Genomic DNA, 15,001 nt, shown 5'->3' with positions numbered 1-15,001 from the left:
TCTTTTTTTTAATATTTTTATTGATTTCAGAGAGGAAGGGAGAGGGAGAGAGAGAAATAGAAACATCAGTGGTGAGAGAGACTCATTGATTGGCTGCCTCCTGCACACCTCCTACTGGGAATCAAGCCCACAACCCGAGCATGTGCCCTTGATCGGAATCGAACCTGGGACCCTTCAGTCCAAAGGCCGACACTCTATCCACTGAGCCAAACCAGCTAATCAGAGAGAAAGTATTCTTATTCTCTCAGTAACGTTGAGTTAAACAGAGAAAAAGCATTCTCTTTTCTTTTATTAATCATCTTTCCAAAGTACACTTTAGTAGAGAGCTCTACTCAGTGTCTAGCATAGCTTTATTCAATTCTCCATAACTGGAACTTTTCTTTCTCAACTTTGAGGGTTTTGGGGTTTTTTTTTGGTTTGTAAAATTACTAATAAAGATAAATGTGGTATGCCTAGCTGGTGTGGCTCAGTGGTTGAGCATTGACCCATGAACCAAAAGGTCACCAATTCCATTCCCAGTCTGGGTTGCAGGCTCAATCCCCAGTAGGGGGCATGTAGGAGGCAGCCACTTGATGTTTCTCTCTCATCAATTTTCTATCTCTCTCCCTCTCCTTTCCTCTCTTTGAAATCAATAAAAACATATTTTTTAAAAAGATAAATGTGGGTAGTCATTTCAACATGTGAAAATAAACCTCCTTCACAGTCTTCCCCAAATGCTGATCATCTCTCCCCTATATTTATCTTAATTTTGTCTAGCCTTCAAATTTAAAGTGAGCTATAGAGCTATGTAGACAGCTATATGTTTACACAGTATGACAAATTGTATGTGCACAGTAATTCCCTTGAAAGGCCCATAAAAACTCAGTGTGCAAAGGAATCACTCAATTAGTAGTCACCTTTTTTACTAAATAGAAATGCATTTTATTTATTATTTTTAATTTTTATTGCTGTTTTTAAAATTTGTCTTTATTGTTGAATGTATTACAGATGTCCCCCTTTTCCCCTATTGCCCCCCTCCACCCTGCACCCATCTCCCACCAGGCCTTTACCACACTATTGTCTGTTCCATGGCTTATGCATATATGCATAAAAGCTCTTTGGTTAATCTCTCCCCACCCATCCCTACCTTCCCTCTGAGTTTCATTTCATATGTGCTAAGCATGTGATCCCCTTTTAGATGTATGGGAAACGGGCACCTTGGGAAGATCCCTCGAAGTGGGTGCTTGATACCTACCCATGGAGCTCAGCATCTCTGCCTCAGGAGGGCCCAGCATTACTTCAGTTGCGACCAGAAGATGTTGGGTATGAGGGTTGCATCTCCACTAAGGAAGCCACAACCTCAAAGCACATTCCACAGACTGACACAGAGGGGGATCCCCTGGTAAGAAGCTGATGTATGATTCTTCCTATAAAATCTTGATGACAGTGTGTAGTCATTAGTATTTAGTCATTTACATCAAAGACAATAATTGTCTTGGGTAATATTTGGGATTGTTCTGAAATTGATACTCAGTTTTAACTATTTTTCCTTTGGCCCACTTTCATTGGCTGAATTTCTTAAAACAAAAGACCAAACATGTATGCTTAAAAAGAATCAAGAAACACTGAAAGCAGGATGAACTTTATGACCATAATTTTCTCTTGTTATGCATAAAACTTTATAAAAATATAATTAAATTTTTAGATTGCATGACTAAATTCACTTGGTATTTAAAAAAATGAATTTTGTTCTTAAATAAGAAACAAAAATAAAGTAATATAATGTACACTTGGAGAACTAAAGAATATCTATATATATAAAAGCCAAGTGACCAGAAAGACTGAATGGCCAACCAGTCTGATCGGGGCCCTGATCGGCCCCCCTAAATCTCCTAAAACCCCTCCCCACGGCCAGCCCCACCCCCAATCGGCACTCCCATTGAGGGCGGGACTGGCCAACCTTCTGTGAGCCCCCCCCACATCCCCTCCTGCTGACCGGACCCCACCCATGCACAAATTCATGCACTGGGCCTCTAGTTTTACATATATCTTCTAGTGTGACTAAATTTAAAATTCGTTTTCTGTTGCCTTCAGTAAAGAATAAACTAACTTAGAAATCAAAGGGATGTTATTCTCACTGCCTTATTCAATTTACAATTGTGGCTGGCTTAACAAAAGTTGGTAAAACTCCAAAGTATGAATACTCTGAAGATATTAAGTACATGGTATTATTAGGAAAAGACTTTATTTTTATGTATTTATTTTTTATTCTAGATGATTTTCTATAGAATGATATTAAACGTAATGTGTTTGTTGGCTTACCATTCTATGACTAAAGAGATTATTGGACATGCATACCAGTACAAAAAGAAAATATAATGAAATAGACCATTACATTACTTAAAACAAATAAAAAGGGAATTGTTAAAATCATAACCTATAACTATATATCCAAACACATAAAATGACTTGATATTTATGGAGCACTTACACTAACAACCCCGACACATATATATCATCATCATTTCAGTTTATCATTATTAATGTTTTGGGTGTTACATTTCAACAATCTGATAAATTTTCAAGATTCTTTTCCCAATAAGATGCATACACACACAAACTTTTGCATTCAATTTCAAAGAATTCTATAATGTCACAGAAGTATATACTAGACTTTCTGAAGTTCAGGGCTCTCCTATTTAGGACTTTTGACCTAAACAATTTACTACATAAGGACCTGGAATCGCATTTATATAGGAAGGACCTGACCCTTTAGCTTATACATAAGTTAACAGTAGTGGCGGAATTGATTTGAATCTAGCATAATTGTGATTATACACTAAATAATTGCTGACAGAATGGTTAAAATTTAATAGAGTAAATATAAGCCCTAGGGCACAAATAATGGGTTATTTCACATGAATTTTTATAAATTTCATTCTACCCTTACATTTTCATGTACTGTGCCTATTTCAGATAAGGAGAAGTGTTTTTAAAGTTTATTTTCAGAGTTACTCTGTAGACCATGGGTCCCCTAGGGGATGCCCTCGACTTCAACTAACTCCATTAACACTCTTTTCCCTGACTCTGAATGCTCCTGTCTAGTATATGGAAAAGAGATCCAGGGTCTCCCATACTGAGTGAAAATTGGGTAAAAAATACCCCGATTCCTAATCTGTTAAGTATCTGAAGAATTGAGGGGTTATGATATAGGGCATGTTACAAGGCAAAGGACTTATCATCTAAAAATAATTCTTTGAATCAGGTACATTCTTGTACAAAAGTAAATATTTTTATTTCTCTATATTTCTATAATTATTAATGTAGGATACAAATATATTTGTAGTCCAATTTAAATCAAATGTTAGGGGGGAATCTACTACCTAATGTCAGAAGTATTTTTTTCAATCCAAACAAAGATGCAGGTTTTTGGCATAGCTCACTGTATTTTTAAAATATAATGTGTGTTAGTTATCAACAAGCTTATTCATTCTACCATTGTTAATATGTGATAAGTATGTACTTGGGGCTAAGCCTTGGTGATCAGAGGATCAATGAACTATCATTTTTTTAAATATATTTTATTGATTTTCTACAGAGAGGAAGGGAGAGAGATAGAGAGTTAGAAACATCGATGAGAGAGAAACATCGATCAGCTGCCTCCTGCACATCTCCCACTGGGGATATGCCCACAACCCAGGTACATGCCCTTGAGTGGAATCGAACCCGGGACCTCTCAGTCCGCAGGCCGACGCTCCATCCACTGAGCCAAACCGGCCTCGGCGAGCTATCATTTTTTTTTATCTCAGGAAGCTCGCAGTCCATCTATATATCTAAATTACAGTAAAGTAGTGATAGAAGTACATGCTATATAAAGCTGTAAGTCCTTTGAGGAAGTTTCGACTAGGAGAAAGCTTCAAAGGGGAGATGCTTGAGCTAGGTCTGCAGGGATGAATAGGAGTTCATCATGTGGTTGGACAGAGGATATTCAAATTAAGGATATAGCAGGTGAAACATTGTGGAACGGTATAATAAAAACGATGAGTTTAGGAAACTATATACAAACTAGAGGCCCAGTGATTGAATTGGTGCACGGGTGGGGTCCCTCAGGGTGGCCTGCGGGGATCGGGCCCCAGCTCGCACCCCCAGGCTCACAACCCCAGCTCGAGCCCCCAGCCTTGCAGCCCTGCAGCCCCGTCTGACACCCCGCCATGGTCTGGCACCACCCACTCACCTGCTCCACCATCCCACCGTGGTCCCTCTCTCATCGGGGCTCATCGGGGCCAGCAGCGTCTCCACTGCCACCCACTGCCGGTGTCGCATTGCTGATGCCCGCCTTGTTTCGCAGCACCCCTAGTGGTCAGCACATGTCATAGTGAGCGGTCAAACTCCAGGTCGGATACCCGGTCAAACAATTTGCATATTAGGCTTTTATTATATAGGATCAGTGGGAATAGAACAAAGAGGGCAGGAGGAATTAAAGCATTGGAGTGATTTCAAACATCTGTGACTAAGATAGCATTATGACCCTTCAAACAGACCTCATTAACTATTTCTATTCTTAGTAAATTAGGAGGGTGCTCAAAACAGAGATCTGTTGTGCAAATCCTCTTCCCCAGGTGCTTGAACACAGAGCGAGCCATCTACTAACAGGGAAGGAATGGACCAAGGAAAGGAGGGAGGGCCTATGATGTACAGGAAGGTCAGGGAGTGTGTGTGAGACAGAGAAAGAGACGGAGAGAGAGGGAGAGAGAAAAAACTGTGTTGATGGAGACATTTTGGCTTTTTGGCTTCCTGAGCTCAAGAGGTTATCACCAACTACTCTGCTTTCATATTTTTATGTAGCTTATTTAATAAATTCAGAGTTAGACCAAAAATTATATTGAAAACTATTTTCCTGAAGAATATTAAAATAATATCAAATATGCTATAACTGTCGCCTTTTTGTCAGAAAGGAATTGTTGCTGAACACACATTTTTACACGGAGCACACAGCAGTCATAGCCTGGCATATGACTACAGAATTCCTTTTTAGCTTTCTATGGAATCAGATTGCCTATTTCTCTATGTTAAAAAAAAAAGAACAACTTTGATGATTTTATAAGTTAATAAAATGAGTATGCATTAAATAATATAAAGATTATTATAATTTATAGAAACCCTTGATAAGAAAACAAGTCCACTACCTCCTGAAGACATGTGCCAATTTCTCTATGCTTCGTTGAACTGCTTCTCTACAATTCGCTTGTAAACAATCTTTCTTCTTACTTCCCTCTCTAACAAAGGATTTGAAGATCCATGGAAAGCCAAGCAAGGTGGCTGCCTTTCATTTTATAATGCATGAAAATGCTACCTGATTTTCTCCCCGGGTGCCTTCCTGCCTATGTCCCTTTTACTGGAACAAATATTGCCATTGTCCTATATGGCTGGGAGACTCGGGACAGCCGCTACTGTTCCAGAAGGTGGTTTTTGTTGTCAGTGATATATCAATCATATTTCAGCCAGAAACTCAACAACAGAAACTTGACAGTGATTGTTTCCTTCTCTCTCTTCACACACTCATGGTCGGCTTCCTTCAGTCACCTCCTCGGGAGGCCGGTCCCCTGCAGCAGATGGTGAGCTGCGTGCAGCAGCTGGCTCCACTCCACGCCACCCCCTCCTTCTCTTGGGACCGCGTGTGCGAGCCTGCCTGCGTGTGCGTCTGTGTGTGTAGGAGCACTCACGACTTTCAGTTGCCATTCAGTGCTTTCTGCTTCTCCCAGCCAAAAAGCTGGGAAGCTTGGCACACTCTCCAGCCATGAGCCCAGATGTCCAGCTGTGATACAGTTTCCTTCCCAGCCTCCCTGCTGGAGCAGGATTCATTCACAACCCCGAATAAAAGAGTGATCTCGAGGCTTTATTTTGTCCTTACGGTTTGGTGTTGTAGTCATATTTGGGAGAAATAGTGTAGGAGCCAGGGGCAACGAGTAAATCTAAAATTGTTTTCCCGTTTCACTTGGATGGGATGAGACAGTTCCTCTGTATGGCTCGGGGCCTCATATTTTATTGGGCTGGCTTCCTCAATGCATCATTGCCTGCATCCGATGTCTCTTTTTCTTTTCTTCAGATGAATATGCTAATGAAACTCCAAGAAGCAGCCAATTACTCCGGTACACAAAGCTTCGACAGTGATAGCACCAGCCACCATGAAGACAATTTGGATTCGGCTCTTGAATCTACCCTCTGAGAAAAGTTGCGGGGAAAGACTATGCTTTATAAACATGTTTAAAAAGTAAGGTATTTTCACTAAAACCACTGCCAGTATGAAAGCACCTACCAAGGGTCCTGCCCCAGAGTCATGGTCTCCAAGGAGGCAGCAGAACCAAGTCTGAGCCGCCAAGATGCTAAATTGAAATGGAAACTTCACCTTCTTTTATTTCTAGGCCTTTTTATATCTGTGGAGTGATGTAAGACTCCCTTACTCAACTGGAAGGGACCCTAATGATAGGGCAACTGAATAGATTGCACATGGGATAGCCAAACTGGACTTAGTGTTTTTCCTCTTTAAACGTTTACAATACAGACCTTCTTTTGTCCCTTCATTTCCTTTCCTCTGGCAAACGGTCCTCCCCAAGCAGGGTTCATTCTTCTGACCCGTCCAGCCTCCTTCATGCCACATGGTGCTGGGCACAGGGCTCCAGTAGTGTGTGTGTGTGTTGTGCGCTCACCCCATTCCAAAACCAGGCCGAGAGGCCAGTCCCCCGTAAGCACAAACGGAATTGTGCAACCACCAGAAAAGCACTACCGTGGCCAAGCTGGAGAGGTGCCAACTCATTCCTGAGCTCATGTCCTCGTGACGTGCTCCACCAACTGTCAGTATCTGAGTCACCGGTTTTATAAGGTTGTTTTTACCACTGGGGTCTTTTTAAGCCACCTGCCCATCCCCTTAACAAGAGTTTTATACCAATTATTCGTCAACACTGACAAAAGGCTTGCTTAGGGCTTTATTCGTTTGAGCCTTTTCAGTGAAAGAAGGAACATTTCCTATGGTGCTGTCTCGCTGCCTTAAAACAGATTTCTACAACAGTTTCAGTCCTAAACCATTGGTAATTCCCACTGTCTTTCATTTGCAACCAAGCAACAGCAGTTAACACAGTAGCCTCATCTCTAGAGCTCTTTTTGTTTTTCTAAGAAATGGATAGGAGAAAGATCAGTATTTTTTCCTTGTGACTAGATTGCTTTGCCTATCCTCAAGTATCCATGTAACCCAGAGACCCTCTCCAACCATCACTTAAAAGCTAAGACATGTGGCTAAGTTCCATCTGGTTCCAGGTGAGAGAGTTTCTGGAGGCGGGAGATTTTGAATTCCTTCCCAGCAGAGCTGGAAGCACTAGATACAGCATGAGCACAACTATTTGGCTCCCCCCCCCCCGTTCTTTATTATTATTATTATTATTATTATTATTATTAGTTTTTTCAGCATGTTGTTTCGATTGCTATTGGTGTACATGAGAAAGTCGGCATTCTAGAACACTGAGCAGTGACATCACTGTGGCAGAGGAGGCGTGGATACTGTAAAAGGTTAGATTTGCACAGTCTACTGGGTAGGTATTGTAAATAATAATTTTTAAAACTTGCACAAATCAAAATGAACACACACAAAATTGTATTTTATCCTGTTGGTGTTAAGAGGTGTTTCACTTACTGAGATTTCCTGTGCGTTGCAAACAAATAACAGAATGCAAACCCTCAAAGCTGTTATTACCTGGTGTGTTTGTCCTGTATTTACAGTTGTTATGACTATGCAGGAGCTGTCAGTGCTAGAGTGAGCATGCTTCGAAACTGTACATGAAGCCAGTGCATTTTTGGAAAAGTGAAAATGCCCCACAGTGCATCTGTCATGGCAGGCTTTACAGAGAGTGCGTGAAAGCGGACTGGAGTCATCGCAGAAGTTACCACTGCGCACAGGTGTTAAGTCTATCAGACCCAAGGGCTCGGCCATGGTGTAGTCTTGTTCTGTGCGTGTGAAACTGTGTTTCTTTCAGGACGTATAATTGGTGCTACTCTCTGCGACCACCGTGGGTCAGTTGCTCTAGAACAATAACAACAGTAGCCATCTGTGCAGTTTTCAGAGTGTCACCGAATCTGTAGTTTCCACACGGTGCTATTGCCCTAAGGGAAATTGGAGCTGCATTTATGCACAGAGAGTTGTCACCCTGACGTTGAAAACCCCAAACGTGAATCAAATCCGTTGTGAAACATCGATATATGTAGCTGGATGAGTGACTAGTTACCCTCGTATCATACGTGACCTAAGGAAATTGCTAATCTTTCCCTGCCATTTTGAGAAACACAGTCCAAACATGATCATAAACAAATTCCTGCAATACATCCCAGTAGGTCCACCTAGTTTACAACTTAAACTAGTTTGTGAAGCATTTGTCTGTATACATTTTATATTTTGTACATTTTTGATGTAACATATCATGTAAATAGGCAGAAACAGTGAAATAAATCATCTGAAAAGTTTTGTAGTCTTTGTAAAGCCCCAACAATAAGTACTTAGTGTCAATGGACTTAACTGGATGATGTATTTTCTATTGGTTTATTGTTCCTTTAGCTTGTAAACCAGCTTGCATATATTTTTTTGCAAATGTGCACCCTGTATCTGTCTAAATTATTACTTTACCATTAAAGTGGAATTATTTATTGACAACAAGGTGTGGTGTTTGTATATGGAGAAAATTTGAATAATTATGCACCGAGAAGTATCAAGCTTTGAAATGTCATGTGCACTAGTAATATGACATCAAGAGGGATGTGTGTGAATTTTTAGTTTGCATACTCCATAGAAAGAACCTCATAGCCTTTATCAGGATTCAATTTGTAAATACAGTTGACCTTAAACATCTAGGTGGTTATGGGTACTGACCCCATGCAGTGGTAATTCTGCATATAATTTTTTAAAATTTATTTTTATTGTTGAGAGAATTACAGATGTTTCCAATTATCCCCCCTTTCCCCCCTCCACCTGGCTCCTGCTCCACTCCAGGCCTTCACCACACTATTGTCTGTGTTCATGGGCTATGCATATAGCATATAAGTTCTTAAGTCCTCCTTTGTGTCTGTGGGGGATTGGTTCCAGGACCCCCATACTAAAATCTGCTGTTGCCCAAGTCCCTTATATAAAACTAGAGGCCCAGTGCATGAAATTTGTGCGCTTGGGGGGAGTCCCTCAGCCTGGCCTGCGCCCTCTTGCAGTCCAGGATCCCTGAGGGGATTTCCGACTGATGGCTTAGGCCCACTAAGCCATCAGTCAGACATCCTTAGCATTGCCACAGAGGCGGGAGAGGCTCTCACTGCTGTTGCTGTGCTTGGCTTCTGGCTGAGTGGTGCTCCCCCTGTGGAAGCACACTGACCACCAGAGGCAGCTCCTGCGTTGAGTGTCTGCCCCTTGGTGGTCAGTGTGCATCATAGTGACTGGTCATTCCACCATTCAGTCATTGGCATATTAGCCTTTTATTATATAGGATATGCTATAGATGAGGCCCCCTAGAACCATAAGAAATGCAAAAACTTCACTGTTAACTCATTCTAGAATTGCCTCCACTTAAAATCTAATTGCCCCCCTGTGGGGCATGGGCTGTACCTTGGTAACCACTGGGCTTGACACATTTCGTTTCTTAGCTTCATTTCTGAATACAAACGCATATACCATGGGAATTGTAATCTCTTCTCCGCCTACCTCATTGGGTTGTCATGAGGAGGTTCTGATCTAATAAAACTAGAAATGTTTAATCAAGTAAGTGATGTCTAAACGGGAAGGGATTGTTATTTTTAAGCCCATGGGTAGCAGGTGCTGATTAGAGGAGGAGGGCATGATTGTTTCCTGGGACTGTAGCTATGGAAGCTTTGCAGAGGGTTCTGCAGGCCTCGGAGGGGCGGACTCTGGCCAGCAGCCCTGTAGCGGTGGTCATCCCTGGAGGTGCTGGCCGGGGGGAAACTAGTGGGGGGGGCAAGGCTGAAGGGGGAGTAACTGTCAAACCTCTCTGCTTGATGCCATTATTTAAATTGTATGTAGCTCAGGGCAGGGCTCCAATCTCCTGGAGCAGGGTGGGGCTGGGTCAGGTGGGGCCAAGTGGGCTAGGAGGGTCTGTTTAGCCACGGCCCCAGGTGAGGTTCAGTGCGCTTCCACTGCAGAGATGGCACCGCTGCTATTGGGGAGGGGATGGCTCTGACCCTGGGGTGCCACATGGGCCTGCCTCCACCCAGGTCTGGAGTTGTAGGGAGGAGAGGCGTGCCTGCCCCCAGAGGAGGTGTGGGCTATGGCTACCCCTGAGGCTGGTTCTTCTCCCCATCGATCAGCCTCCCCGTTCCCCCGGGGGTTCAGGGGCTGGGGTAGAGTGTCTGTGCAGGGAATTGGAAGAGCTCCCGGTGGCCGCTTCCACTTCCTTCTTTGGAGTCCAGGCTCCTGTCAGGCACTCCCCTCAGATTCCCAGGGACTTGGCTCCAGCTGCTGCCCCTCCCTCTGTGGCTCCCTGCAGTCCCTGCCCCACTCGCCCCACTCGGCTCTCCCCAGCCACCCACCTGTCAGGAAGCCGCCTGGGTGCCCTGCTGCAGGCAGTGCAGTCCTGGGGTAGGGGGTGGGGGTGTGGGGAGCAGCTCCAGTAAAGTTTAGTAAACCCCGAGTCGGCATCAGGATTCAGCTGCAGGGCTGCTGGGGAGTCTGCCTGGGCAGGACAAAAACTGCACTAAACCTGGAGTCCCACCCTGCAGCCCCGCAGCCCCACCCACCCTGTGATCAGTCATGATGTGATGCTGTCCCAGATAATTTGCATATTCCATATATATATATATATATATATATATATATATATATATATATCATAGAACAGTGCATACAGTTGGCCCTCTACATCCTCAGATGCTCACCCATGGGTCGAAAATACTGTTAGTTAAGTCTGCTCATGGGAAACCTGGGGATAGGAAGGGTGGGCTGTATTTTTATTGAAAAAAATCTACACATAAGTGGACCTGCACTGATCAAATCCATGCTCTTCAAGGGTCAACTGCATATTCAAGGTACTATTAGAATCTTATTTAAAGTATATCTTTCAGTTTTTTCATCTGTGAAATGGGATATTTATAGTATCTAGTCATAAGATTGTATTTAGGATGGAATGTTTTAAAATATGTAAAACACTCAGACAAGTGGTACATCTTAAGTGCTCTGTAAGTGTTGGCTATGATTATTTTCAACAAAAATTTATTATATACCTAATAGGTGCCAGGCAGCTTTCTTAGACATCAGAAGCATTGAGACATAGGAACTTATAGTTAGTGCTATTGCATCTCTGTCCATCCTTTCTTCTTGGGTATCTAAGTCTTTACTACAGGGTGACCAGTGAGAAGTCCACTGAAGAGTAGCTACAGACTATGTTTTCAGACATTGGTTGAATCTACAATCGCAGAGAATTGTGTTGGAATTTGGAGAAATTTAAATACTTTTATTTCATTCTATTGTTTTCACATAAAATTTTTTATAAGAAATAAGCAACCTTAAATAATGTCTAATTCTATGCTTTGCTCAGTTAGGATGTTTAAAAAGGAAATTCAATTGTGTTTTGCTTTTGGGGGGTATTATCAACTAATAGGTAAAATATTATGTTATTGAATTAAGTATTTTTTGTTCAGTGAAAATGATTTAAATGAGTAATCATAGGAAATCATTCTCCACAGAAGTATACATTATCTCTTAGTTACCCAGGAGTTCATAAGTAAGTAAATGTATTAATAGAAATTTAGCATATCACATTCTGAATCAGAATCTTATTAGAGGAAAATAAAACTTCTCAAATTGTTTTCCATAAAATTGCAAGAAATATATAAATAAATCTTTTATTTAATACTTCACCTTAATTTCTGGATTCGCATGATAGAGTTGAAGTTGATGAACAACTGAATAAATAATATTATATTGATTACATATTAAAATGAAAAAAGTGGGTTATATTAACTATAGTATTAAAATTAAATGACCTGTCTCTTTTCACTTTTTTAATGTGGCTACTAGAATATTTAAACTAAGTATGTTGCTCATATTTGTGACACTATTTCTCTTCCTATTGGATAGCACTGCTATGGAAAGATTGAGCTTTATAAAGTGTAAATGCTATCACCTCTCTCATCTTTTTTCTATTTTGTTTTTATGAATAAGGTTCAAATATTGAAGGACAAAAATTCCTTGCCCAATCTGAACCTTGCTTATTTCCGTTGGCATCCTTGTTTACCATGTCTACTGCCCCCATTTAATTCTTCTCTCTATGACATGGTGATAACTGTGGAACCTATAAGGAATTGCTGAAAGAGTAACAACAGCTTTTCAGACAGCTTAGCTATGAGCATGTGTCCAAGTGATAGTATAATCTTGCTATGTAGGTCAATGTAAAGATTTCTTTTCTACTAAACACATTTATAGAAAATTCAAATTACACACACAAAAAATGTGTGTGTGTGTGTGTGTGTGTGTGTGTGTGTGTGTGTGTTTAAAGATCCCCAGCCTCTTGGGTAAGTGATTGGTTTCCCAAGACAAAGAGTAGTCCCATAAATAATTAACCAGTTATTGAAAATTGCTAAACATTTTTTCAGAGTTTTAATGTATTCAAAAATAGGAAATTACTAGTTATATCCAGGAATAATGTTTGTCCCAGACCAGGTTTGAAGAAAATATTTCTTTTATAGTAATTTACTTCTTTTTTTCCCAAAGGCCCTTACACATTCTGAAATGGCATTACCTTAGACAAGACTTTCCCTCAGCCTAGGTAAAAAAAAAAAAAAATCTGAGTTATTTTCTTTTTAGGGAAAATATATATATAGTGCCCCACTTATTGTGCTGCAGTTTTAGGGCCTAGAATATAGTGCGTTCTCAATAAATAAATATTGAATAAAAATATTTCTGACCATAGACACAGCAACTGAACTTTAGCTTATGTTAAACAAAAGCATTAAACTTGAGAGGAGTCACTGTTACAGGTGTTGAGCTCTCTGGGAAGCCGGATGAATAAATAGAGTGTGATTTAGTGACCAGACAAAGGAGGTGGATAACTGAAGACTTGGGTCATCCTGTACCATGTACTGCCTCATAATTGGGATGTTTCCCCCTTTAGATGTTCTACCAACTTTTCTTTTTCTTTCTGACTTTCAACTCCTTTGAAGATGCCTTAGTTATACATAGTGTAATTTAAATGTGTAAGTTTTGCGGGGAACAGATAAAATACAACAGCAGTTGGAAATGTAGTGCTAGAATTTCCGGAGGATGAGGCCCAGAAATCAGGATTTTAAAAAGATTCCCAGGTGGTTCTAATGTGCAGCCAAGGTTGAGAACCACTGTGCTAGAGCCTAGAAGAGAAGTAGGGGCGGGGATTAAAATAGGAATCCTTAGCATAGAAATTAGGATGGTGACAGATAATAAAATGCACCTGATGGAACTGGAGTGCTTCTAAACATTTGTGATACAAATAATGTGTGTTTCTCAGTTCCCAGATGGCCATTCCTCTGGGGAATAGTCGGAAGTCTAGTCAAAGCCCATCCAAGGACATGTGAATGCTTATGAGTATCTTCTGTAGTCCTCTTAGTCCAGTTTGGTCCTAACTTGGTGGGCTGAATAGTGGCAGCTGAGTATGAGCTGGTTTTAGAAGACAGTATTCTACATGTAGAAGCTGGGCCAAATTCCCTCTTGACCCTTTGGTTGTGGTGGTTTATTTGCCTAAATCAGCATCTATTTGAGGGTGAGTTGCCTAATTCCTAAGCAAATGGTTTTCTGGCCCATTCCCTGGTCCAGCCCTTCCCTGGGTTACTGGACTATATATAGGAGAGACTAGGCCAGCTCTTCAGCTGGCACTAAGATTGGGCGATGTTGCCCAGATATCTTGTATTAGTTGAACTTCTGAGTTGAAAGCCAGCACAAGGAACAGGCAGAGTCAGGCTGATGGTGGTTTGAGATAAATCCTCCCATTTGGCCACCACACAGAAGCTGGAGGAGACGCTCCAATATCAGAAGTTGACCCAGGAAGGGAAATGCAGCTGGCCCACCTCTTGGTGAAACTCCGTACTCTAGGCCAGCGGTTCTCAACCTTCTGGCCCTTTAAATACAGTTCCTCATGTTGTGACCCAACCATAAAATTGTTTTTGTTGCTACTTCATAACTGTAATGTTGCTACTGTTATGAATTGTAATGTAAATATCTGATATGCAGGATGGTCTTAGGCGACCTCTGTGAAAGGGTCATTCGACTGCCAAAGGGGTCGTGACCCACAGGTTGAGAACTGCTGATCTAGACTATCTCATCACTTCCACTGGAGATATAATGAGAACTACCTGTGCAAAGTTTAATTTTCCAGAAGCCATATGAATAAAAGTAAGAAACAGGTGAAATTAATTAAAATGGTCTACTTTATTAGGCCAATATATCAAAATATTATAATTTTAATATGTAATTAAGCTAAAATACTTTTTATAAGATATTTTATATTTTTTGTACTAAGTCTTTGAAATCTAGCATGTATTTTGTACTTACAACACCTCTCAGTTCAGATATTAAATTTTCACCAGAACAACTTGATTATTCAGAATTCAAAAATGTGTAGTTACAAAACAGGTTCACCAAGTTGTCCTCAACATAATTAATATAAATTGAATACTAGTTTTAAATTTTAGATAACTACCTTTAAAATTAAAACTTGATTTCCTAAATCATTGTTGCCATCAAGTGCCAAGTAGCCACAGGTTGACAGTGGCTGCTACCGAATCAGACAGCACAGCTCTAGCCTCACTTGGCAACCAGCTCATACTCAGACCTTCTTCCCAGGTGCAAACACCAACCTGGGGCTTTGATTTGGAACTTTTCCAACCTACTTGATTCAGAGGCCCAGACCATCTTCTCTTCACAGGTAGTGCTGGGTTACAATAGTTCATTGTAACTATTTCAGGGAACCTGTTATCCTTCTTCGTTCTCAAGCTTTGATAAAGATTACCGTGATTCTAA

The 15,001-nt window shown here is 41.1% G+C and overlaps 1 protein-coding gene across 3 annotated transcripts in view; it reads left to right on the top strand.

Moving 5' to 3' along the window:
- The window catches only part of NAV3 (neuron navigator 3), an 840,800-nt gene extending 832,135 nt beyond the window's left edge, over positions 1 to 8,665 (top strand). For 2 of the 3 annotated variants that reach the window (XM_036299343.1, XM_036299341.1), the window contains 2 exons: positions 1,178 to 1,381; positions 6,086 to 8,665. In XM_036299343.1, coding sequence (XP_036155236.1) covers positions 1,178 to 1,381; positions 6,086 to 6,205 — 324 coding nt within the window. In that variant the 3' untranslated portion in view covers positions 6,206 to 8,665. Of the gene's footprint in view, positions 1 to 1,177; positions 1,382 to 5,264; positions 5,295 to 6,085 lie in introns of all 3 variants that reach the window. The other variant, XM_036299344.1, reaches the window with a different exon arrangement.
- Positions 8,666 to 15,001: the final 6,336 nt, after the last annotated feature.

This window comes from Myotis myotis, unplaced genomic scaffold, assembly GCF_014108235.1.
Source record: "Myotis myotis isolate mMyoMyo1 unplaced genomic scaffold, mMyoMyo1.p scaffold_m19_p_3, whole genome shotgun sequence".
Classification (NCBI taxonomy): domain Eukaryota; kingdom Metazoa; phylum Chordata; class Mammalia; order Chiroptera; family Vespertilionidae; genus Myotis; species Myotis myotis.
This window is presented reverse-complemented; position numbering and strand designations above follow the sequence as displayed.